The 20,848-nt window shown below is 48.0% G+C and overlaps 1 protein-coding gene across 1 annotated transcript in view; it reads right to left on the bottom strand.

Annotated features, from left to right (window-relative positions):
• Positions 1-20,848, bottom strand: part of LOC142256570 (phospholipid-transporting ATPase ID-like) — a 193,160-nt gene that overhangs the window by 132,080 nt on the left and 40,232 nt on the right. The window contains exon 2 of the mRNA XM_075328358.1: positions 8,965-9,044. Coding sequence (XP_075184473.1) covers positions 8,965-9,007 — 43 coding nt within the window. The 5' untranslated portion in view covers positions 9,008-9,044. The remainder of the gene's footprint in view (positions 1-8,964; positions 9,045-20,848) is intronic.

Raw genomic sequence — 20,848 nt, 5'->3', positions numbered from 1 at the left:
ACTCGTCACACCTTCCAATAAATATCAATGGTGAAGAATTGTGGCGTTCTCTCATGAGATTAGATGTGTAAATACTATAATACTGCCCCTATGTACAAGAATAAAACTACTATAATACTGCCCCCTATGTACAAGAATATAACTACTATAATACTGCCCCTATGTGCAAGAATATAACTACTATAATACTGCTCCTATGTACAAGAATATACAGTTAGGTCCAGAAATATTTAGACAGTGACACAAGTTTTGTTATTTTAGCTGTTTACAAAAACATGTTCAGAAATACAATTATATATATAATATGGGCTGAAAGTGCACACTCCCAGCTGCAATATGAGAGTTTTCACATCCAAATCGGAGAAAGGGTTTAGGAATCATAGCTCTGTAATGCATAGCCTCCTCTTTTTCAAGGGACCAAAAGTAATTGGACAAGGGACTCTAAGGGCTGCAATTAACTCTGAAGGCGTCTCCCTCGTTAACCTGTAATCAATGAAGTAGTTAAAAGGTCTGGGGTTGATTACAGGTGTGTGGTTTTGCATTTGGAAGCTGTTGCTGTGACCAGACAACATGCGGTCTAAGGAACTCTCAATTGAGGTGAAGCAGAACATCCTGAGGCTGAAAAAAAAGAAAAAATCCATCAGAGAGATAGCAGACATGCTTGGAGTAGCAAAATCAACAGTCGGGTACATTCTGAGAACAAAGGAATTGACTGGTGAGCTTGGGAACTCAAAAAGGCCTGGGCGTCCACGGATGACAACAGTGGTGGATGATCGCCGCATACTTTCTTGGGTGCAGAAGAACCCGTTCACAACATCAACTGAAGTCCAGAACACTCTCAGTGAAGTAGGTGTATCTGTCTCTAAGTCAACAGTAAAGAGAAGACTCCATGAAAGTAAATACAAAGGGTTCACATCTAGATGCAAACCATTCATCAATTCCAAAAATAGACAGGCCAGAGTTAAATTTGCTGAAAAACACCTCATGAAGCCAGCTCAGTTCTGGAAAAGTATTCTATGGACAGATGAGACAAAGATCAACCTGTACCAGAATGATGGGAAGAAAAAAGTTTGGAGAAGAAAGGGAACGGCACTTGATCCAAGGCACACCACATCCTCTGTAAAACATGGTGGAGGCAACGTGATGGCATGGGCATGCATGGCTTTCAATGGCACTGGATCACTTGTGTTTATTGATGACATAACAGCAGACAAGAGTAGCCGGATGAATTCTGAAGTGTACCGGGATATACTTTCAGCCCAGATTCAGCCAAATGCCGCAAAGTTGATCGGACGGCGCTTCATAGTACAGATGGACAATGACCCCAAGCATACAGCCAAAGCTACCCAGGAGTTCATGAGTGCAAAAAAGTGGAACCTTCTGCAATGGCCAAGTCAATCACCAGATCTTAACCCAATTGAGCATGCATTTCACTTGCTCAAATCCAGACTTAAGACGGAAAGACCCACAAACAAGCAAGACCTGAAGACTGCAGCTGTAAAGGCCTGGCAAAGCATTAAGAAGGAGGAAACCCAGCGTTTGGTGATGTCCATGGGTTCCAGACTTAAGGCAGTGATTGCCTCCAAACGATTCGCAACAAAATATTGAAAATAAAAATATTTTGTTTGGGTTTGGTTTATTTGTCCAATTACTTTTGACCTCCTAAAATGTGGAGTGTTTGTAAAGAAATGTGCACAATTCCTACAATTTCTATCAGATATTTTTGTTCAAACCTTCAAATTAAACGTTACAATCTGCACTTGAATTCTGTTGTAGAGATTTCATTTCAAATCCAATGTGGTGGCATGCAGAGCCCAACTCGCCAAAATTGTGTCACTGTCCAAATATTTCTGGACCTAACTGTAACTACTATAATACTGCTCCTATGTACAAGAATATAACTACTATAATACTGCCTCCTATGTACAAGAATATAACTACTATAATACTGCCCCTATGTACAAGCATATAACTACTATAATACTGCCTCTAAGTACAAGAATATATCTACTATAATACTGCCTCCTATGTACAAGAATATAACTACTATAATACTGCCTCCTATGTACAAGAATATAACTACTATAATACTGCCCCTATGTACAAGCATATAACTACTATAATACTGCCCCTATGTACAAGAATATAACTACTATAATACTGCCTCTAAGTACAAGAATATATCTACTATAATACTGCTCCTATGTACAAGAATATAACTACTATAATACTGCTCCTATGTACAAGAATATAACTACTATAATACTGTTCCTATGTACAAGAATATAACTACTATAATACTGCCCCCTATGTACAAGAATATAACTACTATAATACTGCTCCTATGTACAAGAATATAACTACTATAATACTGCCCCTATGTACAAGAATATAACTACTATAATACTGCACCTATGTACAAGAATATAACTACTATAATACTCCTCCTATGTACAAGAATATAACTGCTATAATACTGCCCTTATGTACAAGAATATAACTACTATAATACTGCTCCTATGTACAAGAATATAACTACTATAATACTGTTCCTATGTACAAGAATATAACTACTATAATACTGACCCTATGTACAAGAATATAACTACTATAATACTGGTCCTATGTACAAGAATATAACTACTATAATACTACCCCTATGTACAAGAATATAACTACTATAATACTGCCTCCTATGTACAAGAATATAACTACTATAATACTGCCCCTATGTACAAGAATATAACTACTATAATACTGCCCCTATGTACAAGAATATAACTACTATAATACTGCCCCCTATGTACAAGAATATAACTACTATAATACTGCTCCTATGCACAAGAATATAACTACTATAATACTGCTCCTATGTACAAGAATATAACTACTATAATACTGCCCCCTATGTACAAGAATATAACTACTATAATACTGCTCCTATGCACAAGAATATAACTACTATAATACTTTCCAAATGTATAAAAATGGAATTTCAGAACAGATCCTTTTACAAACATTTACTGTAATATGTCTCCCTATGTACATAAATGCACAGTACTACTATAATGCTGGCTGGTTTTGCTAATCACAGCTGTTGTGCTAGAGCACTCATTTTGGTATGTACAACATAAGCTTTGCTGATTTTCACAGGAATTGCACTGTAAACAACATTTCCTTATCCACAATATGTCCAGAGGCTGGATTCTCAGTGACAATGAAATCTTTGGAGTCAGTCTTAATTTCTTAAACTCCCCCGTGAGACTACATCAGTAATGTGACCACCGCTCCCTTCACTTCCATGGAAGTGCAATCACCTCTGATCCCACGGAACAGTAGTAATGCATGCTCACTAATACTATAGTCACGCACAGTACTTTGGGACTCCCATACATGTGATCTGTAGGGGTTATAGCTTTGATTCAATTATTTGATTTACTACCACATACAGTATATCACCAAAGTTAGTACACCCCTCACATTTTTGTAAATATTTTAATATATCTTTTCATAGGACAACACTGAAGATCTGACCCTGTGATACAATGTGCAGTGTCAGTGTGCAGCTTGTATAACAGGGGAAATTTTGTGCCTCTAAATAACTCAACACACAGCCATTAATTTCGAAACTGCTGGCAACAAAAGTGAGTACACCCCTAAGTGAAAATGGCCGAATTGTGTACAATTAGCCATTTTCCCTTTCCTGTGTGTCATGTGACTCAGTGTTACAAGGTCTCAGGTGTGAATGGGGATCAGGGGTGTTACATTTGGTGTTCTCTCTCACACACACTCTCATACTGGTCACTGGAAGTTCAGCATGGCTTCTCATGGGAAAGAATTCTGAGGATCTGAGAAAAAGAATTGTTGCTCTACATAAAGATGGCCAAGGCTATAAGAAGATTTCCACCACCCTGACACTGAGCTGCAGCACGGTGGCCAAGAACATATAGCGGTATAACAAGACAGGATCCACTCAGAACAGGCCTCGCCATAGTCGAACAAAGAAGTTGAGTGCTCTGCATCATATCCAGAGGTCGTCTTTTCAAGTGCTGTCAGCATTGCTGCAGAGGTTACAGGGGTGGGGGGGTCGCCTGTCGGTGCTCATATCATATGCCGCACACTGCATCACATTGCTCTGCATGGCTGTCGTTCAAGAAGGAATCCTCTTCTAAAGATTATGCACAAGAAAGCCTGCAAACAGTTTACTGAAGACAAGCAGAGTAAGGAGATGGATTACTGGAACCGTGTCCTCTGGTCTGAGGAGACCAAGATAAACTTATTTGGTTGAGACGGTGTCAAGATGGTGTCATGATAATGACCCTAAACACACAAGACGACCACTGCTTTGCTAAAGAAATTGAGGATAAAGGTGCTGGACTGGCCAAGTGACTCCAGACCTAAACCCTATTGAGTATCTGTGGGGTCTCCTCATACGGAAGGTGGAGGCGCACAAGGTCTCTAACATCCACCAGCTCTCCAATGTCGTCATGGAGGATGGAAGAGGATCCAGCGGCTCCTGTGAAGCTCTAGTAGGTGCCCAAGAGAGTTAAGGCAGTGTTGGAAAATAATGGTGGCCACACAAAATATTGACACTTTGGGCACAATTTGGCTATTTTCACTTAGGGGTGTACTCACTTTTGTTGCTTGCTGACGGTTTAGACATTAATGGCTGTGTCTTGAGTTATTTAGAGGACACCAAATTTGCACTGTTATACAAGCTGCGCACTGAATATTGTCAACAATTGCTCCATAATCAGAAATCTAATATTTGCCGAGCTGCTCCTCCCCGAACCAAGGACAAACAACATCGTAATGTATTCACAGACTGCTTCAAAGATCTGTAACATTTAATAGCCCTACAAATAGGGATGCAAGATACACAAGGTCAAGAGTTTTTCTTAAGGCCACGTCTCACTAAGCGACATCGCTGCTGAGTTACGGTTTTTGTGACGCAACAGCGATCTTGCTAGCGATGTCGCTGTGTGTGACATCCAGCAACGACCTGGCCCATGCTGTGAGGTCGTTGGTTGTTGCTGAATGTCCTGGACCATTTTTTGGACGTTGCTCTCCCGCTGTGAAGCACAGATCGCTGTGTGTGACAGCGACAGAGCAACAACTGAATGTGCAGGCAGCAGGGAGCCAGCTTCTGACAGCCTGCGGTAAGCTGTAACCAAGGTAAATATCGGGTAACCAAGTGAAGCGCTTTGCTTGGTTACCCGATATTTACCTTGGTTACTAGCGTCCGCCGCTCTCAGTGCCGGCTCCCTGCTCCCTGCAGTCGTAGCCAGAGTACACATCGGGTAAATAAGCAAAGCGGTTTGCTTATTAACCCGATGTGTACTCTGGCTATGAGTGCAGGGAACCAGCGCTAAGCAGTGTGCGCTGGTAACCAAGGTAAATATCGGGTAACCAAGCGCTTGGTTACCCAATATTTACCTTAGTTACCAAGAGCAGCATCGCTTCCACGCGTCCCTGGTGGCTGGGGGCTGGTCACTGGTCGCTGGTGAGATCTGCCTGTTTGACAGCTCACCAGCGACCATGTAGCGACGCTCCAGCGATCCCAGCCAGGTCAGATCGCTGGTGGGATTGCTTGGGCGTCGCTAAGTGTGACGGTACCTTTAGATTCATGACAGGCACATTTTAGTTTTTTTATTGTATGTGCAAGCTTTTTTTAAGAGCTTTTACAAGATGGGGGATATTATCGCTGGATAGGGGCCAGGATAGGGGACATTACTACTGGATAGGTGATAGAATGGAGGACATTACAGGATAGGGGACATTACTTTTAAATAGGGGCCAGGATAGAGGACAGTATTACAGGATAGGGGCTAGAAAGGAGGACATTACAGGATAGGGTCAGAATGGAGGACATTACAGGACAAGGGCCAGGACAGGGGACGTTACTACTGGATAGGGGCTAGGCCAGAGGACATTACTACTGGATAGGGGCTAAAATGGAGGATATTAAAGGATAGGGGTCAGAATGGAGGACATTACAGGATAGGGTCCAGGACCGGGGACATTACTTCTGGATAGGGACCAGGATAGAGGACATTACTACTGCTTAGGGGCTAGAATGGAGGATATTACAGGATAGGGACACGGACAGAGGACATTACTACTGGATAAGGGCTAAAATGGAGGACATTACTGGACAGGGGTCAGAATGGAAGACATTACAGGACAGGGGCCAGGACAGGTAACATTATTACTGGAGAGGGGCTAAAATAGAAGACATTACTGGATAGGGGTCAGAATGGAGGACACTACAGGATAGGGGTCAGGACAGGTAACATTACTACTGGATAGGGGTCAGGGTAGAGAACGTTATTACAGATGCCCGTACAACTGACCAACATGTTGGTGGGGGCCCAGGTCCAAATATTGTACCAGGACCAATAGGACTCTAGTTATGCCAAAGAAATATGTGACCATATTCATATTTTTTGTTGTTATTTTAAAGACCACTAAAATATATTTCAAATTGTGCTTCCCTTTCTGGTTTGCTTTTTTTTTCTTTGCAGTAAATTTTGACTTTTTTTATTTTGTTTTATTCATTTATTTAGGATTTATTGCTTGTTTTTATATATTTTTTTTATTGATTTCACACTTGTGCCTTAAGCCTGCTTTACATGTTGCAATTTCGCATACGATATCGTATGCGATTTGCAACGCCCCCATCGTATGTGCGGCACACGTACTTACGACCTCGATGTGGGCGGCGAACCTCCACTTCCAGGAGTGGGAGAGACGTTCGGCGTCACATCGACGTCACGCGGCAGCCGGCCAATAGAAGCGGAGGGGCGGAGCTGAGCGGGACGTAAACATCCCGCCCACCTCCTTCCTTCCGCATTGCCGGCCAGGAGCCGCAGGAGACAGGTAAGATCTGTTCATCGTTCCCGGGGTGTCACACACTGCAATGTGTGCTGCCTCGGGAACATTGAACAACCTGGCGTGAAATTCGTCAGGATTTAACGATGTGTATGCGATCAACGTTTTAACGTTCAATCGCAAACTGATGTCATTTACAGGCAAATCTAATCTTTTTAAGTGGGAGAACTTGCATAATTGGTGGCTGACTAAATACTTTTTCCCCCACTGCATATACAGAATTCTAGAATACTTTATATAAGAGCCCAGGCCGCTCTGTATAACGTAAAAAATACCTTTATTATACTCACCTGGGGGGGTCGTCCGGTTTGATGGGTGTCGCTGCTCTCGGTTTGCGCCTCCTCTCTGCTGCAATTGCCGTCCTCCTCTCTTCTGAGCCTCATATGGATGACGCATCCTACATCAGCCACTCAGGCCCTGCTAAGGGCAGATCAAACTACTGTAGTGCGCAGGCGCGCGGACAGGTCAAAGACCGCCCGCGCATGCGCATTACAATACTTTGATCGGCCCTCAGCAGGGCAGATCAACGTGCACCTGTGCTGGAGTGCAACGGTGGGCACTGTGTGAATGTGTGACGCTCTGGGCACCCAGGGGTCACAGGTCATTACACTCACCACATACACCCCACCCCAGTAAGGTACCATCAGTCAACCAAAAGACCTGATTGCCTCCCTCAGAGTCAGACAGGCACACCAGGTGGGCGGAGTCAGGCAGATAGACACGCCCTACGAGGAGTCTGCTGACCTGAGGCAGGAAAACACAAGCAGTTAGTTAGTTAGTCGGATTGAGTGTGGAGAGAGGAATGAGAGGAGTCAGTTCTGCTTGGAGCCTGGGACCCCAGATCAGTCAGGCAGGCAGACGGTAGTGGCCGCCTGCAGGAGAACGGGAATACGACCGCTGGAACCGTAAGGGACCGGGACAGGGTAGTGGCCCGCCGGAACCAAACCGGGGAGCCAACTGGATACCAGAGCACCAGGCAGGGTACTCAGACCCCGAACTAGGCTATAAGCCACCACCATAGTCAAATCAACTGATTGCGGTCTGGACCTCAGGGGTTCATTCCCACCTAAGTCCCGATTGAAGGCAACAGCCCAACCATTCCGGATAGGAGCCACCGCCAGAGGCCAGAGATCCAAGGGCCAGCGTCTGCGGGCAAGTGTGCTCCTACGACACATATACGCCGGGGAGCAGGCTACCCGTGCCCAGGCACAGTAGCCAAGATCACATACAGGTGCAGGAGAAAGGCGGACATTACCAACCTATCTGGAGGAACTGCAGCTGGCTGAGGGCCCCGTTCGTCACCCCGTTTGGTTTACCAGTGACTTTGTATGGTTTAATCGTGAGTACACCAGTGCCCCAGGCACCGCACCGCGCTGCACCGTCACACTGCGCCCTGCACCCCGGCCCCTCGCCAACCGGGCCCCGGGACCAACATCCTACCCACGGAGGGGTCAACACCTAGCTGCGCCCCTACACCGCTCCCGGGAGTCCCCGTACATTTACCGCAGCGGTGGTGCCCACCATCACCACAACCCGTGGGTGGTGTCACGAACTTTACAATACAACCACCCCCTGCGTGCACCGCCACTACACCCTTCCAGAGTGACGTGACCCCCGGGTCCGGAGGCGCTCGAGCCACCGACACACGCGAGCCCGGACCCGAGCGGCTCGGCGGTCGCAGCCAAGGCCGCGGGGCGGTACAAATGCCGCAAGACGTGTCATGCACACAGGTCTCAGAGGAAGGAGGACGGCGATTGCAGCATAAACGAGGCGCAGGACCGAGAGCAGTGACACCCATCGGACCGGACCACCCCTTAGGTGAGTATTATAAAGGTGTTTTTTATGTTATACAGAGTGGCCTCAGTTTCTATATACAGCATTCTGGAATACTGTATATAAGGGCTCACTGGGGGTGGCCACAGCTTATAGGGCCAAATCTGGTGACAGGTTCCCTTTAAGAAAGCACTGACTATGGAGGCAAGAAAGTGATTTTTTGAGAAATATCTGGAGTGTAGTACAAAACATTCTGCTGGAAATCAAAGCTCAAATAATGGCTTCTTGCAAACTACGTACCTTCGTCTTTCTTCTTCCCACAGTTCATTCCGCACAGAGGCATTCTCGCTTCCTATTCCGGTTACAATCCCATGGAACTTCTAGGAAAAATAGAATGATACAATGTTATTACAGCTACAGGTGAAAGACACATATGTACTGCCTGACTAAGTAAAAATAATAATCTCTCAACAGATTCCATATATTCCCTGATGGGCGACTTTACAGCCAATGTCAGCGGAAAAAGAGAGATATCCACAAATATGCATGGCACAGGATAATGAGAAAATTGCATTAGGCACAGTGTAAGCCTTGTTCAGATCAGCCTAATGGGTTCATGTACCCATGAACAGCAGGAAAAGCTCCGGACTAGAGTTGAGCGAGTACCTAACTATTCGTACCCGCTATACTCATAAAAAGTACTGTCTAATACTCGCATATTCATTCCGAATAGTGTGTGCAATGCAAGCCAATGGGGAATACTCACAATGTAACGAGTAACCCGAATGCCGCACTATTCGCTACTCGCACGAAAAGTACGGAATTCGGGTTACTCGTTACATTGCGCGTATTCCCCATTTACTTGCATTGCATGTGTTGCGGGCGGAGGGGACGCGCTCGCCACGCTTGGGTCTGGGGTTTCTGCTGCTGCTCGGTGGCTCGAGCGGTGGACCGGACCCGGGGACTCGAGCAGCGCACCTCACCTGTGAGTGAAAAGGGGGTGGTTTGGTTAGGGAGATTGTTCGTGACGCCACCCACGGGTCGTGGTGATAATGGCACCACCGCTGCTGGTAACGGGGATCCCGGGAGAGATGGTAGGGTGCAGCTGAGATTTTGTCCCCTCCGTGGGTAGGGGGGTTTGGCGTTCCCGGGGCCCGGTGGTGGTTACGGGGAGGCTGGATGGCTGGGGTGCAGGGTTGTAGGGACAGCGCGGCGCGGTGCCGGACGGCACTGGTGTACTCACTCAGACAATCACTGACAGAGTCTCTGGTAAACCAAAACGGCCGGATGGATGGGTCCCGCAGCCGGCTGCAGTGTTGTTGTTGTGCTCTCCCCGGACGGCTGGTGGTGGCTGTCTTTCCCTGCACCTTTTAGAATGTTCTGACTCCTGTGGTTGCCCACCGGTAGTCCGCTCCCCGGCGTATAGGTGCCGTAGGAGCCCGTTTTGCCCTCAGGCGCTGGCCCTTGGATCTCTAGCCTGTGGCGGTGGCTGTATATCCTCTCTGGGTGGACGATTGCCTTCAATCGGGACTTGGTAGTTAGGAAACCCCTGGGGTTCCTGTCACATTCGGATTTGACTATTGACGGCGGCTCCAAGCCTGGTTGGGGTCCGATGGCCCTGCCTGTGTGCTTAGCTTCACTCCGTTCCCCGGTCCGGTACCGGCGGGCCGACGCCCGACCCCGGTCCTAACGGTTCTGCAGAGTTCCACTAACTCCTGCAGACAGCCACCACCGTCTGCCAACCTTTCTGTCAGTGTCCGGGCTCCAACCCAGACACCCAAGTGTTCACTCCTTTCACTTCCACCTCCTAAACTGAACTGTCACTTTTCCCGCCTCCAGGCCTGTGAACTCCTCGGTGGGTGGGGCCAACCGCCTGGCTCCGCCCCACCTGGTGTAGATGACTCGCCCACCCCAGGGCTATGGGACACCCGGTGCCGGGCCGGACTAGTCCGGTGGTAGTCAGTGGTGGCTGGGCCCGGCTCCGTGGCCCTGGTGGGTGTCAGTACTATATGTGGCTGAATTAATAAAGTTTGTGTTCGTGACGCCACCTGTGGTATGCGGCTATTAAGCCGCCGCTGCTGTGATGCCTCCGGGATGATGTTATGGCAGCAATGGTAGTACTGCTCCCCACAGGTGGAGCAATGCCCGGGGCACAGTTGGTGCTTGTGAGTGTCTATGCAGCAGAAATAACAGAGGCAACTCCAAGGGTGCAGTTCAAGTTCTTTTACTCACAGTTCTTGTCACAGCTGTAGGGACCCTCAGACTGCTGGGACCACTGTCAGGGACCTCCGCCGTTTCTGGGTGAATCTGAGAGTGAAAGCCGGTGCCCTTCTCTTGGTGTCTCTTTCTTCTGCTGTCTCCCTTAGCCTTGCCCTTGTTAGGGTGGACCTGGCTTGGCCTCCACTACAGCCTCCAGGCTGGGGGGTCACCTGTCGGCTGATTACCCCTTTTCTGAAGGTCTGCTATGGGTTCTGGCTCTGGGAGCTTGCAACGTCCCTGGGCCTCGGTTTTTACTGTTTGGAGATTGTCTTTTCACTCCTCCAGTCTCTAGGGACCGTCCCCTGTCGCAGCTAATCACTCCACCGATGTCAACGTGGACCAGGCCACCGCAGCCTGCAACTACTCGTAGCGCCTCTGGGCCCTCGGCTTCGGTACCCAACAAGGACTGCTCGTGGTACCTACAGGACTACCCGCGGCCCTGCGACCCTTTCTTCCTTTTCTTTCTCCTTTTCCTTGCCTGCCTCCAGCAGGCCTCCTCCTCCCTCCTTGCTCTCGTTCTTCTCCTCTCACTACATGCTCACTCCTCACTCTCTCACTCCCTGAGCGAACTAACTAAACTTGACCTTCCCTTCTCTATCTACTCTCAGATGGCTCCTCCCACCTCCCCAGTTGCTAAGCTACCACCCTATGGAAGCAGGGATGGGTCTTACAGCCCCTCTCAGCATGCAGCATGGGAGGGTTGCCTGCCACTTTCCCTGGTCCTGTGTGTCCCTAGCAATGGGTGTAGTGCGGATTTACCAGGGGACCGGAGTTCACTCTCTTCCTCTCCCAGAATGGGGCATCACACCACGGATGGGGTGCAATGACCTGTGGCGACGGAAGCCTCAGGGGCGCCACACACCCCCACAGCAAATCCCAGCACGTCCTCGGGCTGAAAAACAACAAAAACAGATGGGAGAACTGCAAAACATTTTTAGTATGCAATAACATAAAACCGTAAAACATTTCTTCCCTTTATGGGAGGCACATATCATAACGTTGCGAACTTCTTATAAAGAAAACTCTAAGTGTGCACTTCCAGTCCGTTGCACGGTTCGGGCAAAATCCCCCATAATTCTGGTAGGGGGCACAACAGGTGCAACTTTATACATTTTTGGCTACTACAAGTCCAGTAGCCCGGCAGTTCGTTTCTTTCAATCAAACAAAAGGACATAATCAACCAGCCATTAAGTCCAATGGCCTGGTTACATAAGACATATAAACTACATACCAGCCACTAAGTCCAGTGGCCTGGTAAGACATAACACATACACTTCCACCGGGGCCCACACTCCAGTTCAGTGGCCCGGTAGCACATAACATGAGGGGTGACGTCTTCAAAAAGAATCAAGGGCAGTACAGTAGGAAAGGGTGGCATCTTCGAAAAGAATCAGGGGCAAAACACAAGGGACTTCTTCAAAAAGAATAAGGGGCTATGTACAGTTCGGCAGCTCTTCATCTTCCTTACTCTCGAGGATAGATGTCAGGGTCCCACTCCGGCATGGCTCCTGGCAGCAGGTACGCTGACGTGATCATCGTCTGGGTCCCTTGAGCACTGGTCCCTGACCTTCTGCGCTGTCCCGCAGCCTGGATTGGAGTGGGGCTGCCTGTAGGCGTTGCACGGCGCTGCTGCAGAGGGCTGCTTGTCTGCAGGGGGCTATTGCTGTGGTCTCTGGGGCCCTGCTTTGGCCGGGCACCCTGCATCACACGCGCCATGGAGATCCTGGTCTGCGTCTCCTGGGTAACTGTTGTAGGCCCGCTGCAATGTTCTGCGGCCTGGGTCTGTCTGTCTGGAGGGCTGCGGCTGCTGCTGGCAGGGGAATCGCTGCGAGATGGCATGGCGCGGCGCCACTCCGGTTCCTCCGGGGTCGCTTCTTCCTGCACAATGCGCACATGCAGCGCATACCACCCGCGATCCCCCATCAGCCGGGCATACTCAACCACATCACCCGGCTTGGCATCGCGCCCTGGGTGGCCTCTGGGCAGGTGCTCCTCAATATCTCTCCGGGCCACGAATACATCCTTGCCCAGGCCGGGCTCTCGGATGAAGCCCCAGCCACCTTTCTGCCGAAAATCAACTACGGTGCCCCGTCTTACTGGGCACTCGGTCCCCTTCAGGGCCTTCCTGACCTCTTCCTTGGAGGCCAGATTGGCGACTTCTCGGGCCCTTCTCTTCTCTTCCCGGAGTTCCCGCTCCCGCTGGTACTCGACCACCAGCCTCCGGCACGTCAGCTCGTTGGCCAGGGGAGTCCGCCTGGGGAGCAGTGGCCGCTGCAGTCCCCTGGTTTCAATAGGTGCTGCGTCCCAATTCGCTCCCGGGGATGCCATTCCCAGGAGGCTCACAGGGGGACTCGGCAGGGGGCCCGCTAGTTGCTCAGGGTTCATCCCACCCCAGGCTCCGTCTGCGGGGGTCTCAAGCGGGTCTCCGGTGCTCCACCGAGCGTCCGCTGGGTAGGCCGGGAAAGCCAGGGGGTCAGCGAAGGGGCTAAGCGGGGGTTCATGGCGGGGCCTTGGGGCCGGACTGGACGGGGTTTCTGGCTGCTCACCCTGCACTTGCTCCGCGGCATCCATCCACCGTTCCAGATCCTCCGGCACCCTCGGTGTCTCTCTCCGCCGGTCCGCCTCCATGCTGCTCAGCCTCCGGGCCAGAACTCTCATTTCTTCCTGGAGCCGATCCAGCTTGCAATCCTCTCCGCCGGTCCCTGGCGCACCTCTTTGCAGCTCCTCCGTCATGCTTCCGACCTGGGGGATGCTGCCTGGAACACTGCTCGGGTGCTCGACCACGCCACTCGGCTGCTCCCTTTCCCTTCTTGGAGGCGGGGCCGGAGGCTGTACGAGCAGCTGGCGCCAGACTGGCGCCCAGCCCATCATGGCCGGCACCACTCCGCTCACTATAAGGTACATTTTCGTTTCTGCTGGTCTGGCTTTTAAACTCTTTCTGCCAGCCGGCCAGCTTATTTGGTCACCACTTCTTTTTCTTCCGCTTTCTATGGTGGGCACCAATGTGCGCGCTTTTCTTGGACAAGGGGGCGGGGCTTCTCTTCGCGCCCTTTCTTCTTGCACGCCCCCCTTCTTCCCGCTCTCAGCAGCGCTAATGGCGGCGGTTTCTCAGCAAAGTACACTGTCTGTCACACGGTTCTTCAGGCGCACAGTACCCGGTTGGACCGGGCACGAAATCCTGTTCGTGACGCCAAAAGTTGACTCGCCCACCCCAGGGCTATGGGACACCCGGTGCCGGGCCGGACTAGTCCGGTGGTAGTCAGTGGTGGCTGGGCCCGGCTCCGTGGCCCTGGTGGGTGTCAGTACTATATGTGGCTGAATTAATAAAGTTTGTGTTCGTGACGCCACCTGTGGTATGCGGCTATTAAGCCGCCGCTGCTGTGATGCCTCCGGGATGATGTTATGGCAGCAATGGTAGTACTGCTCCCCACAGGTGGAGCAATGCCCGGGGCACAGTTGGTGCTTGTGAGTGTCTATGCAGCAGAAATAACAGAGGCAACTCCAAGGGTGCAGTTCAAGTTCTTTTACTCACAGTTCTTGTCACAGCTGTAGGGACCCTCAGACTGCTGGGACCACTGTCAGGGACCTCCGCCGTTTCTGGGTGAATCTGAGAGTGAAAGCCGGTGCCCTTCTCTTGGTGTCTCTTTCTTCTGCTGTCTCCCTTAGCCTTGCCCTTGTTAGGGTGGACCTGGCTTGGCCTCCACTACAGCCTCCAGGCTGGGGGTCACCTGTCGGCTGATTACCCCTTTTCTGAAGGTCTGCTATGGGTTCTGGCTCTGGGAGCTTGCAACGTCCCTGGGCCTCGGTTTTTACTGTTTGGAGATTGTCTTTTCACTCCTCCAGTCTCTAGGGACCGTCCCCTGTCGCAGCTAATCACTCCACCGATGTCACTGTGGACCAGGCCACCGCAGCCTGCAACTACTCGTAGCGCCTCTGGGCCCTCGGCTTCGGTACCCAACAAGGACTGCTCGTGGTACCTACAGGACTACCCGCGGCCCTGCGACCCTTTCTTCCTTTTCTTTCTCCTTTTCCTTGCCTGCCTCCAGCAGGCCTCCTCCTCCCTCCTTGCTCTCGTTCTTCTCCTCTCACTACATGCTCACTCCTCACTCTCTCACTCCCTGAGCGAACTAACTAAACTTGACCTTCCCTTCTCTATCTACTCTCAGATGGCTCCTCCCACCTCCCCAGTTGCTAAGCTACCACCCTATGGAAGCAGGGATGGGTCTTACAGCCCCTCTCAGCATGCAGCATGGGAGGGTTGCCTGCCACTTTCCCTGGTCCTGTGTGTCCCTAGCAATGGGTGTAGTGCGGATTTACCAGGGGACCGGAGTTCACTCTCTTCCTCTCCCAGAATGGGGCATCACACCACGGATGGGGTGCAATGACCTGTGGCGACGGAAGCCTCAGGGGCGCCACACAGACATCAGACTCTGGAGGGAGGCAACAAGGGTTTTTGGTTTGGCTGGTGTGACTGCCTAGGGTGGGGGTGCGTGTGTTGTTATGTCTGTGACTACCTGGCTAGTCCAGGGCGTCACACATGCGCTATTCGGAATGAATACATGGGTATTAGACAGTATTCATTATGAGTATAGCGAGTGCGAATAGTTAGATACTCGCTCAACTCTACTCCTGACAGTCACACTAAACTGCCACTAGGATACTATTAACCAGACAAAGATAAAAAGAGTGCACATTTGGCCTCTGTAAAAAAGACCGATATACCATAGTAAAAAGGTGTATTCAGTAATGTAATAGGCCATGCTATCCCATACCATAGAAAGCATAAAAAATATAAAATGCGCGGTATACTTTATTTTCCAGTGGAGGCCTTTGAATGATGTATTCCACTGTACATCTCCAGCCAGATACAATGTGACATTCAGGTATAATGTAACAATCCACTGCAATGGGTTTAGTTCAAAGAGGATTGCTTACGCTACATAACATTGTAGAAAATCATCCATATGAGTGTGAATGTCCTGTTCCCATTCATTGGCAGCAAGAAGAGTTTTTGAAAAATGCAAAAAACTAGATACATGGAAGTAAGTAGTTCAGAGTTACTTCATAGATAAGATTCGGTAACAAACTGAAAAATTCCCTCAAATCGAAACTATCACTCGATTTATGCTACACAAACCAGATGCAGCATGAATCAAACTGGCTGCATGATTGTTCAGCCCTAGTACAAGAATAGAACTACTATAATACTGCCCCTTATGTACAAGAATATAACTACTATAATACTGCTCCCTATGTACAAGAATATACCTACTATAATACTGTCCCTGTGTACAAGAATATAACTACTATAATACTGCCCCTATGTACAAGAATATACCTACTATAATACTGTTCCTATGTACAAGAATATAATTACTATAATACTGCCCCTATGTACATTAATATAACTACTATAATACTGCTTCTATGTACAATAATATAAGTACTATAATACTGCTCCTATGTACAAGAATATAACTACTATAATACTGCCCCCTAAGTACAAGAATATACCTACTCTAATACTGTTCCTATGTACAAGAATATAACTACTATAATACTGCCCCTATATACAAGAATATAACTACTATAATACTGTTCCTATGTACAAGAATATAACTACTATAATACTGCCCCTATGTACAATAATATAACTACTATAATACTGCTCCTATGTACAAGAATATAACTACTATAATACTGCTCCTATGTACAAGAATATAACTACTATAATACTACCCCTATGTACAAGAATATAACTACTATAATACTGTTCCTATGTACAAGAATATAACTACTATAATACTGCCCCTATATACAAGAATATAACTACTATAATACTGTTCCTATGTACAAGAATATAACTACTATAATACTGCTCCTATGTACAAGAATATAACTACTATAATACTACCCCTATGTACAAGAATATAACTACTATAATACTGCCCCTATGTACAAGAATATAACTACTATAATACTATTCCTATGTACAAGAATATAACTACTATAATACTGCCCCTATGTACAAGAATATAACTACTATAATACTGCCCTCTATGTACAAGAATATATCTACTATAATACTGCCCCTATGTACAAGAATATAACTACTATAATACTGCCCCTATGTACAAGAATATAACTACTATAATACTGCCCCTATGTACAAGAATATAACTACTATAATACTGCCCCTATATGCAAGAATATAACTACTATAATACAGCCCCTATGTATAAGAATATAACTACTATAATACAGCCCCTATGTACAAGAATATAACTACTATAATACTTCCCCTATGTACAAGAATATAACTACTATAATACTGCCCCTATGTACAAGAATATAACTACTATAATACTGTTCCTATGTACAAGAATATAACTACTATAATACTGCCCCTATGTACAAGAATATAACTACTATAATACTGCCCCTATGTACAAGAATATAACTACTATAATACTGCCCCTATGTACAAGAATATAACTACTATAATACTATTCCTATGTACAAGAATATAACTACTATAATACTGCCCTCTATGTACAAGAATATATCTACTATAATACTGTACCTATGTACAAGAATATAACTACTATAATACTGCCCCTATGTACAAGAATATAACTACTATAATACTGCCCCTATGTACAAGAATATAACTACTATAATACTGCCCCTATGTACAAGAATATAACTACTATAATACTGCCCCTATATGCAAGAATATAACTACTATAATACAGCCACTATGTATAAGAATATAACTACTATAATACAGCCACTATGTACAAGAATATAACTACTATAATACTTCCCCTATGTACAAGAATATATCTACTATAATACTGCCTCCTATGTACAAGAATATAACTACTATAATACTGCCTCCTATGTACAAGAATATAACTACAATACAGCCCCTATGTACAAGAATATAACTACTATAATACTGCCCCTACTACATCCAGGAGACTTTCACATCTGGAGCGGTTTTGTAATAATGTCGGGTGTTTCTGTGTGCACCATATGTGATTCATCTAATTTGTTTGTATTTTATAGTAGACAGTAAGTATCAGGAAAATGTGATATATGGATACAAAGCACTTACATTACATGAACCCCGTCCTCACTTGCAGCAGGTGGGGCTCATCCTCCCACCAGGACACCATGGCTGCTGTTTGATCACAGTAAATCCATGTGAGCAGGAATCACCCAAAACAGCTGTGAAGACTGAGCAATGAGCATGCTTCACAGGCTGCACTGAGTTATGGCTGAGGCCACTTATCTGTTTACTTTTAGGATTATACAGTGATAAAGTCTCTGGATTAACCCATCCAAGTTTAAAACTCCTGGTATGAGAACTGGAATTAACTCCAATATTAACATATCATTGGTGCAACCTGTGCAGCCACACAGGGGTCCAAGAAGTCATGGCACCCATTGCCACCTCCAAGGTTGGAGAAATTGTGCATTTTGATAAGTTATTGGACTTTAATGAGCCCATATACTGTTTTTGCATAGGGGCCTCTTCTGTCTGTAATGTCCACCACTGCCCAGCCCAGCAGAAATAATATTATTGGTATTTATAGGGATCTACTTGGCTAGGTTCACATTTCCGTTGTTTTGTATCAGTCACATGCGTTGCTTGACGCATGTGACTGATGCGTTGTACAACGGATGACAAAGAACAGAATTCATTGTTTGACTCCGTTGTGTGCGGGGGGCGGAGTGCGAGGTGGGTGGAGCCGAGCGGGGCTTTGGCGCTGAGGACGTCAGTGCCGCGGTCTGCATGGCTGGGGACAGGTGAGTGTATGTGTGTGAGTGTGTGTGTGTGTGTGTATACATGCGGAGTGCGGGAGGGGGCGGAGCCGAGCGGGGAAGTGTCGGGCTCCCTGCACACGTAGCCAGGGTAAATATCGGGTAAAAACTAAGCAAAGCACATTGCTTGGTTACCCGATATTTACCTTGGTTACCAGCGTACACCGCTTAGCGCTGGCTCCTTGCACACGTAACCAGGGTAAATATCGGGTAACTAGGCAAAGCGCATTGCTTGGTAACCTGATGTGTATCCTGGTTACGTGTGCAGGGAGCCAGAGAGAGCATGCGCAGCGAAATCCTACGGATTGCACTCCTCAAAAAAAGTTACAAGCTGCGTTCCTTCCGCCCCGCGGTCAGTCGTTCCATGACTGATCAGTCGGGCGGAGGATGCAACGCAGCATCATCTGTCACAATCCGCCGCTCATACAAGTCTATGGGAACAACGAAATCTGCCAAACGGATTCCATTGTTTACCAGAGCCGCGGATTGTGACTGATACAATTTAAAGGAAGTGTGAACCTAGCCTAAAGGCTACTTTACACACTGCGATATCGGTCCCGATATCGCTAGTGTGGGTACCCGCCCCCATCTGTTGCGCGACACGGGCATATCGCTGCCAGTGCTGCACAACATCGCCCAGAGCCGTCACACATACTTACCTGTCCGGCGACGTCGCTGTGACCGGCGAACCGCCTCCTTTCTAAGGGGGCGGTCCGTGCGGCGTCACAGCGACGTCACTGAAGCGTCACTGAACCGCCGCCCAATAGCAGCGGAGGGGCGGAGATGAGCGGGACGTAACAACCCGCCCACCTCCTTCCTTCCGCATTGCGGCCGGGAGGCAGGTAAGGGGAGCTTCCTCGTTCCTGTGGTGTCACACGCAGCGATGTGTGCTGCCGCAGGAACGAGGAACAACTTCGTTACTGCTGCAGTAACGATTTTTAAGAATGGACCCCCATGTCGCCGATTAGCGATTTTGCACGTTTTTGCAACGATGCAAAATTGCTTATCGGTGTCACACGCAACGGCATCGCTAATGCGGCCGGATGTGCGTCACAAATTCCGTGACCCCAACGACTCCGCATTAGCGATGTCGCAGCGTGTAAAGCCCCCTTTAGAGAAGTAACAAAGTAAAGTAACAAGGTGAATAAGAGAACTGGAAAGTAGACACATACTAAATATTTTTGAATTCTTTGCTCCCCCTTGCCCTGTAGTGTGACTACACACAGCATTTGTCTGATCAAGCCTGTGTTATATCACTATGAAATTCCACATAAACATGAAAAGAAGCAGATTTTATTGTCAGATCTGAGAATTCCTGGTTTTACTATCCAAACTGTTAGTAAAGACAGAGGTTGTAAAATCAAATTGTATTTGAAACTCTTGTAAGTAAAGGGTGCTTTACACGCTGCGACATCCCTAGCGATTGCTAGTGACTCGCCCACCCCAGGGCTGTGGGACACCTGGTGCCGGGCCGGACTAGTCTGGTGGTAGTCAGTGGTGGCTGGGCCCAGCTCCGTGGCCCTGGTGGGTGTCAGTAGAGTATGTGGCTTGATGAGTAAAGTTAGTGTTCGTGACGCCACCTGTGGTCTGCGGCTATTAAGCCGCCACTGCTGTATGAGGCCTCCGGAGTGATGGTATAGCAGCAATGGTGGTACTGCTCCCCACAGGTGGAGCGGAGCCCCGGGGACACTGTTAGTGTTCGTGAAAGTCTATGGTGTTGTGTGGCTAACACGGTGCAGGGCCGACAGGCAATGAAAGAACCAAGCACAAACAACAGTCTCTTTACCTTTTCCTCTTTTACTTTGGGAACAGTCCAGTCCTGGGAGACCGTTACAGGTGGTGATGGGGATCCGGTCGGCCTGGAAGTATTTGGGGTGATCTTTCTGACCAGCTGAGTATGAGGCCTACTCCTGTGCTTTTCTTTGTTATGATAGGACCCTGCTTCTCTGAATCCAGCAATGGCCCTCTTTGCTGCTGGGACCGATGGTACGTCCCTTTCCCTCTGTAGCAGGCTGCGCAGGCCCTCTCTGGTGCTTCTCTGCTGGAGTCCACACCGGGCCCTGATGCTGCAGCTGTGTGTTCGGAATGTATATGG

The sequence above is a fragment of the Anomaloglossus baeobatrachus genome, chromosome 1 (genome assembly GCF_048569485.1).
Source record: "Anomaloglossus baeobatrachus isolate aAnoBae1 chromosome 1, aAnoBae1.hap1, whole genome shotgun sequence".
Taxonomy (NCBI): Eukaryota; Metazoa; Chordata; class Amphibia; order Anura; family Aromobatidae; genus Anomaloglossus; species Anomaloglossus baeobatrachus.
Note: the sequence above shows the minus strand (reverse complement) of the source record. Positions and strands in the feature narration are given on the sequence as shown.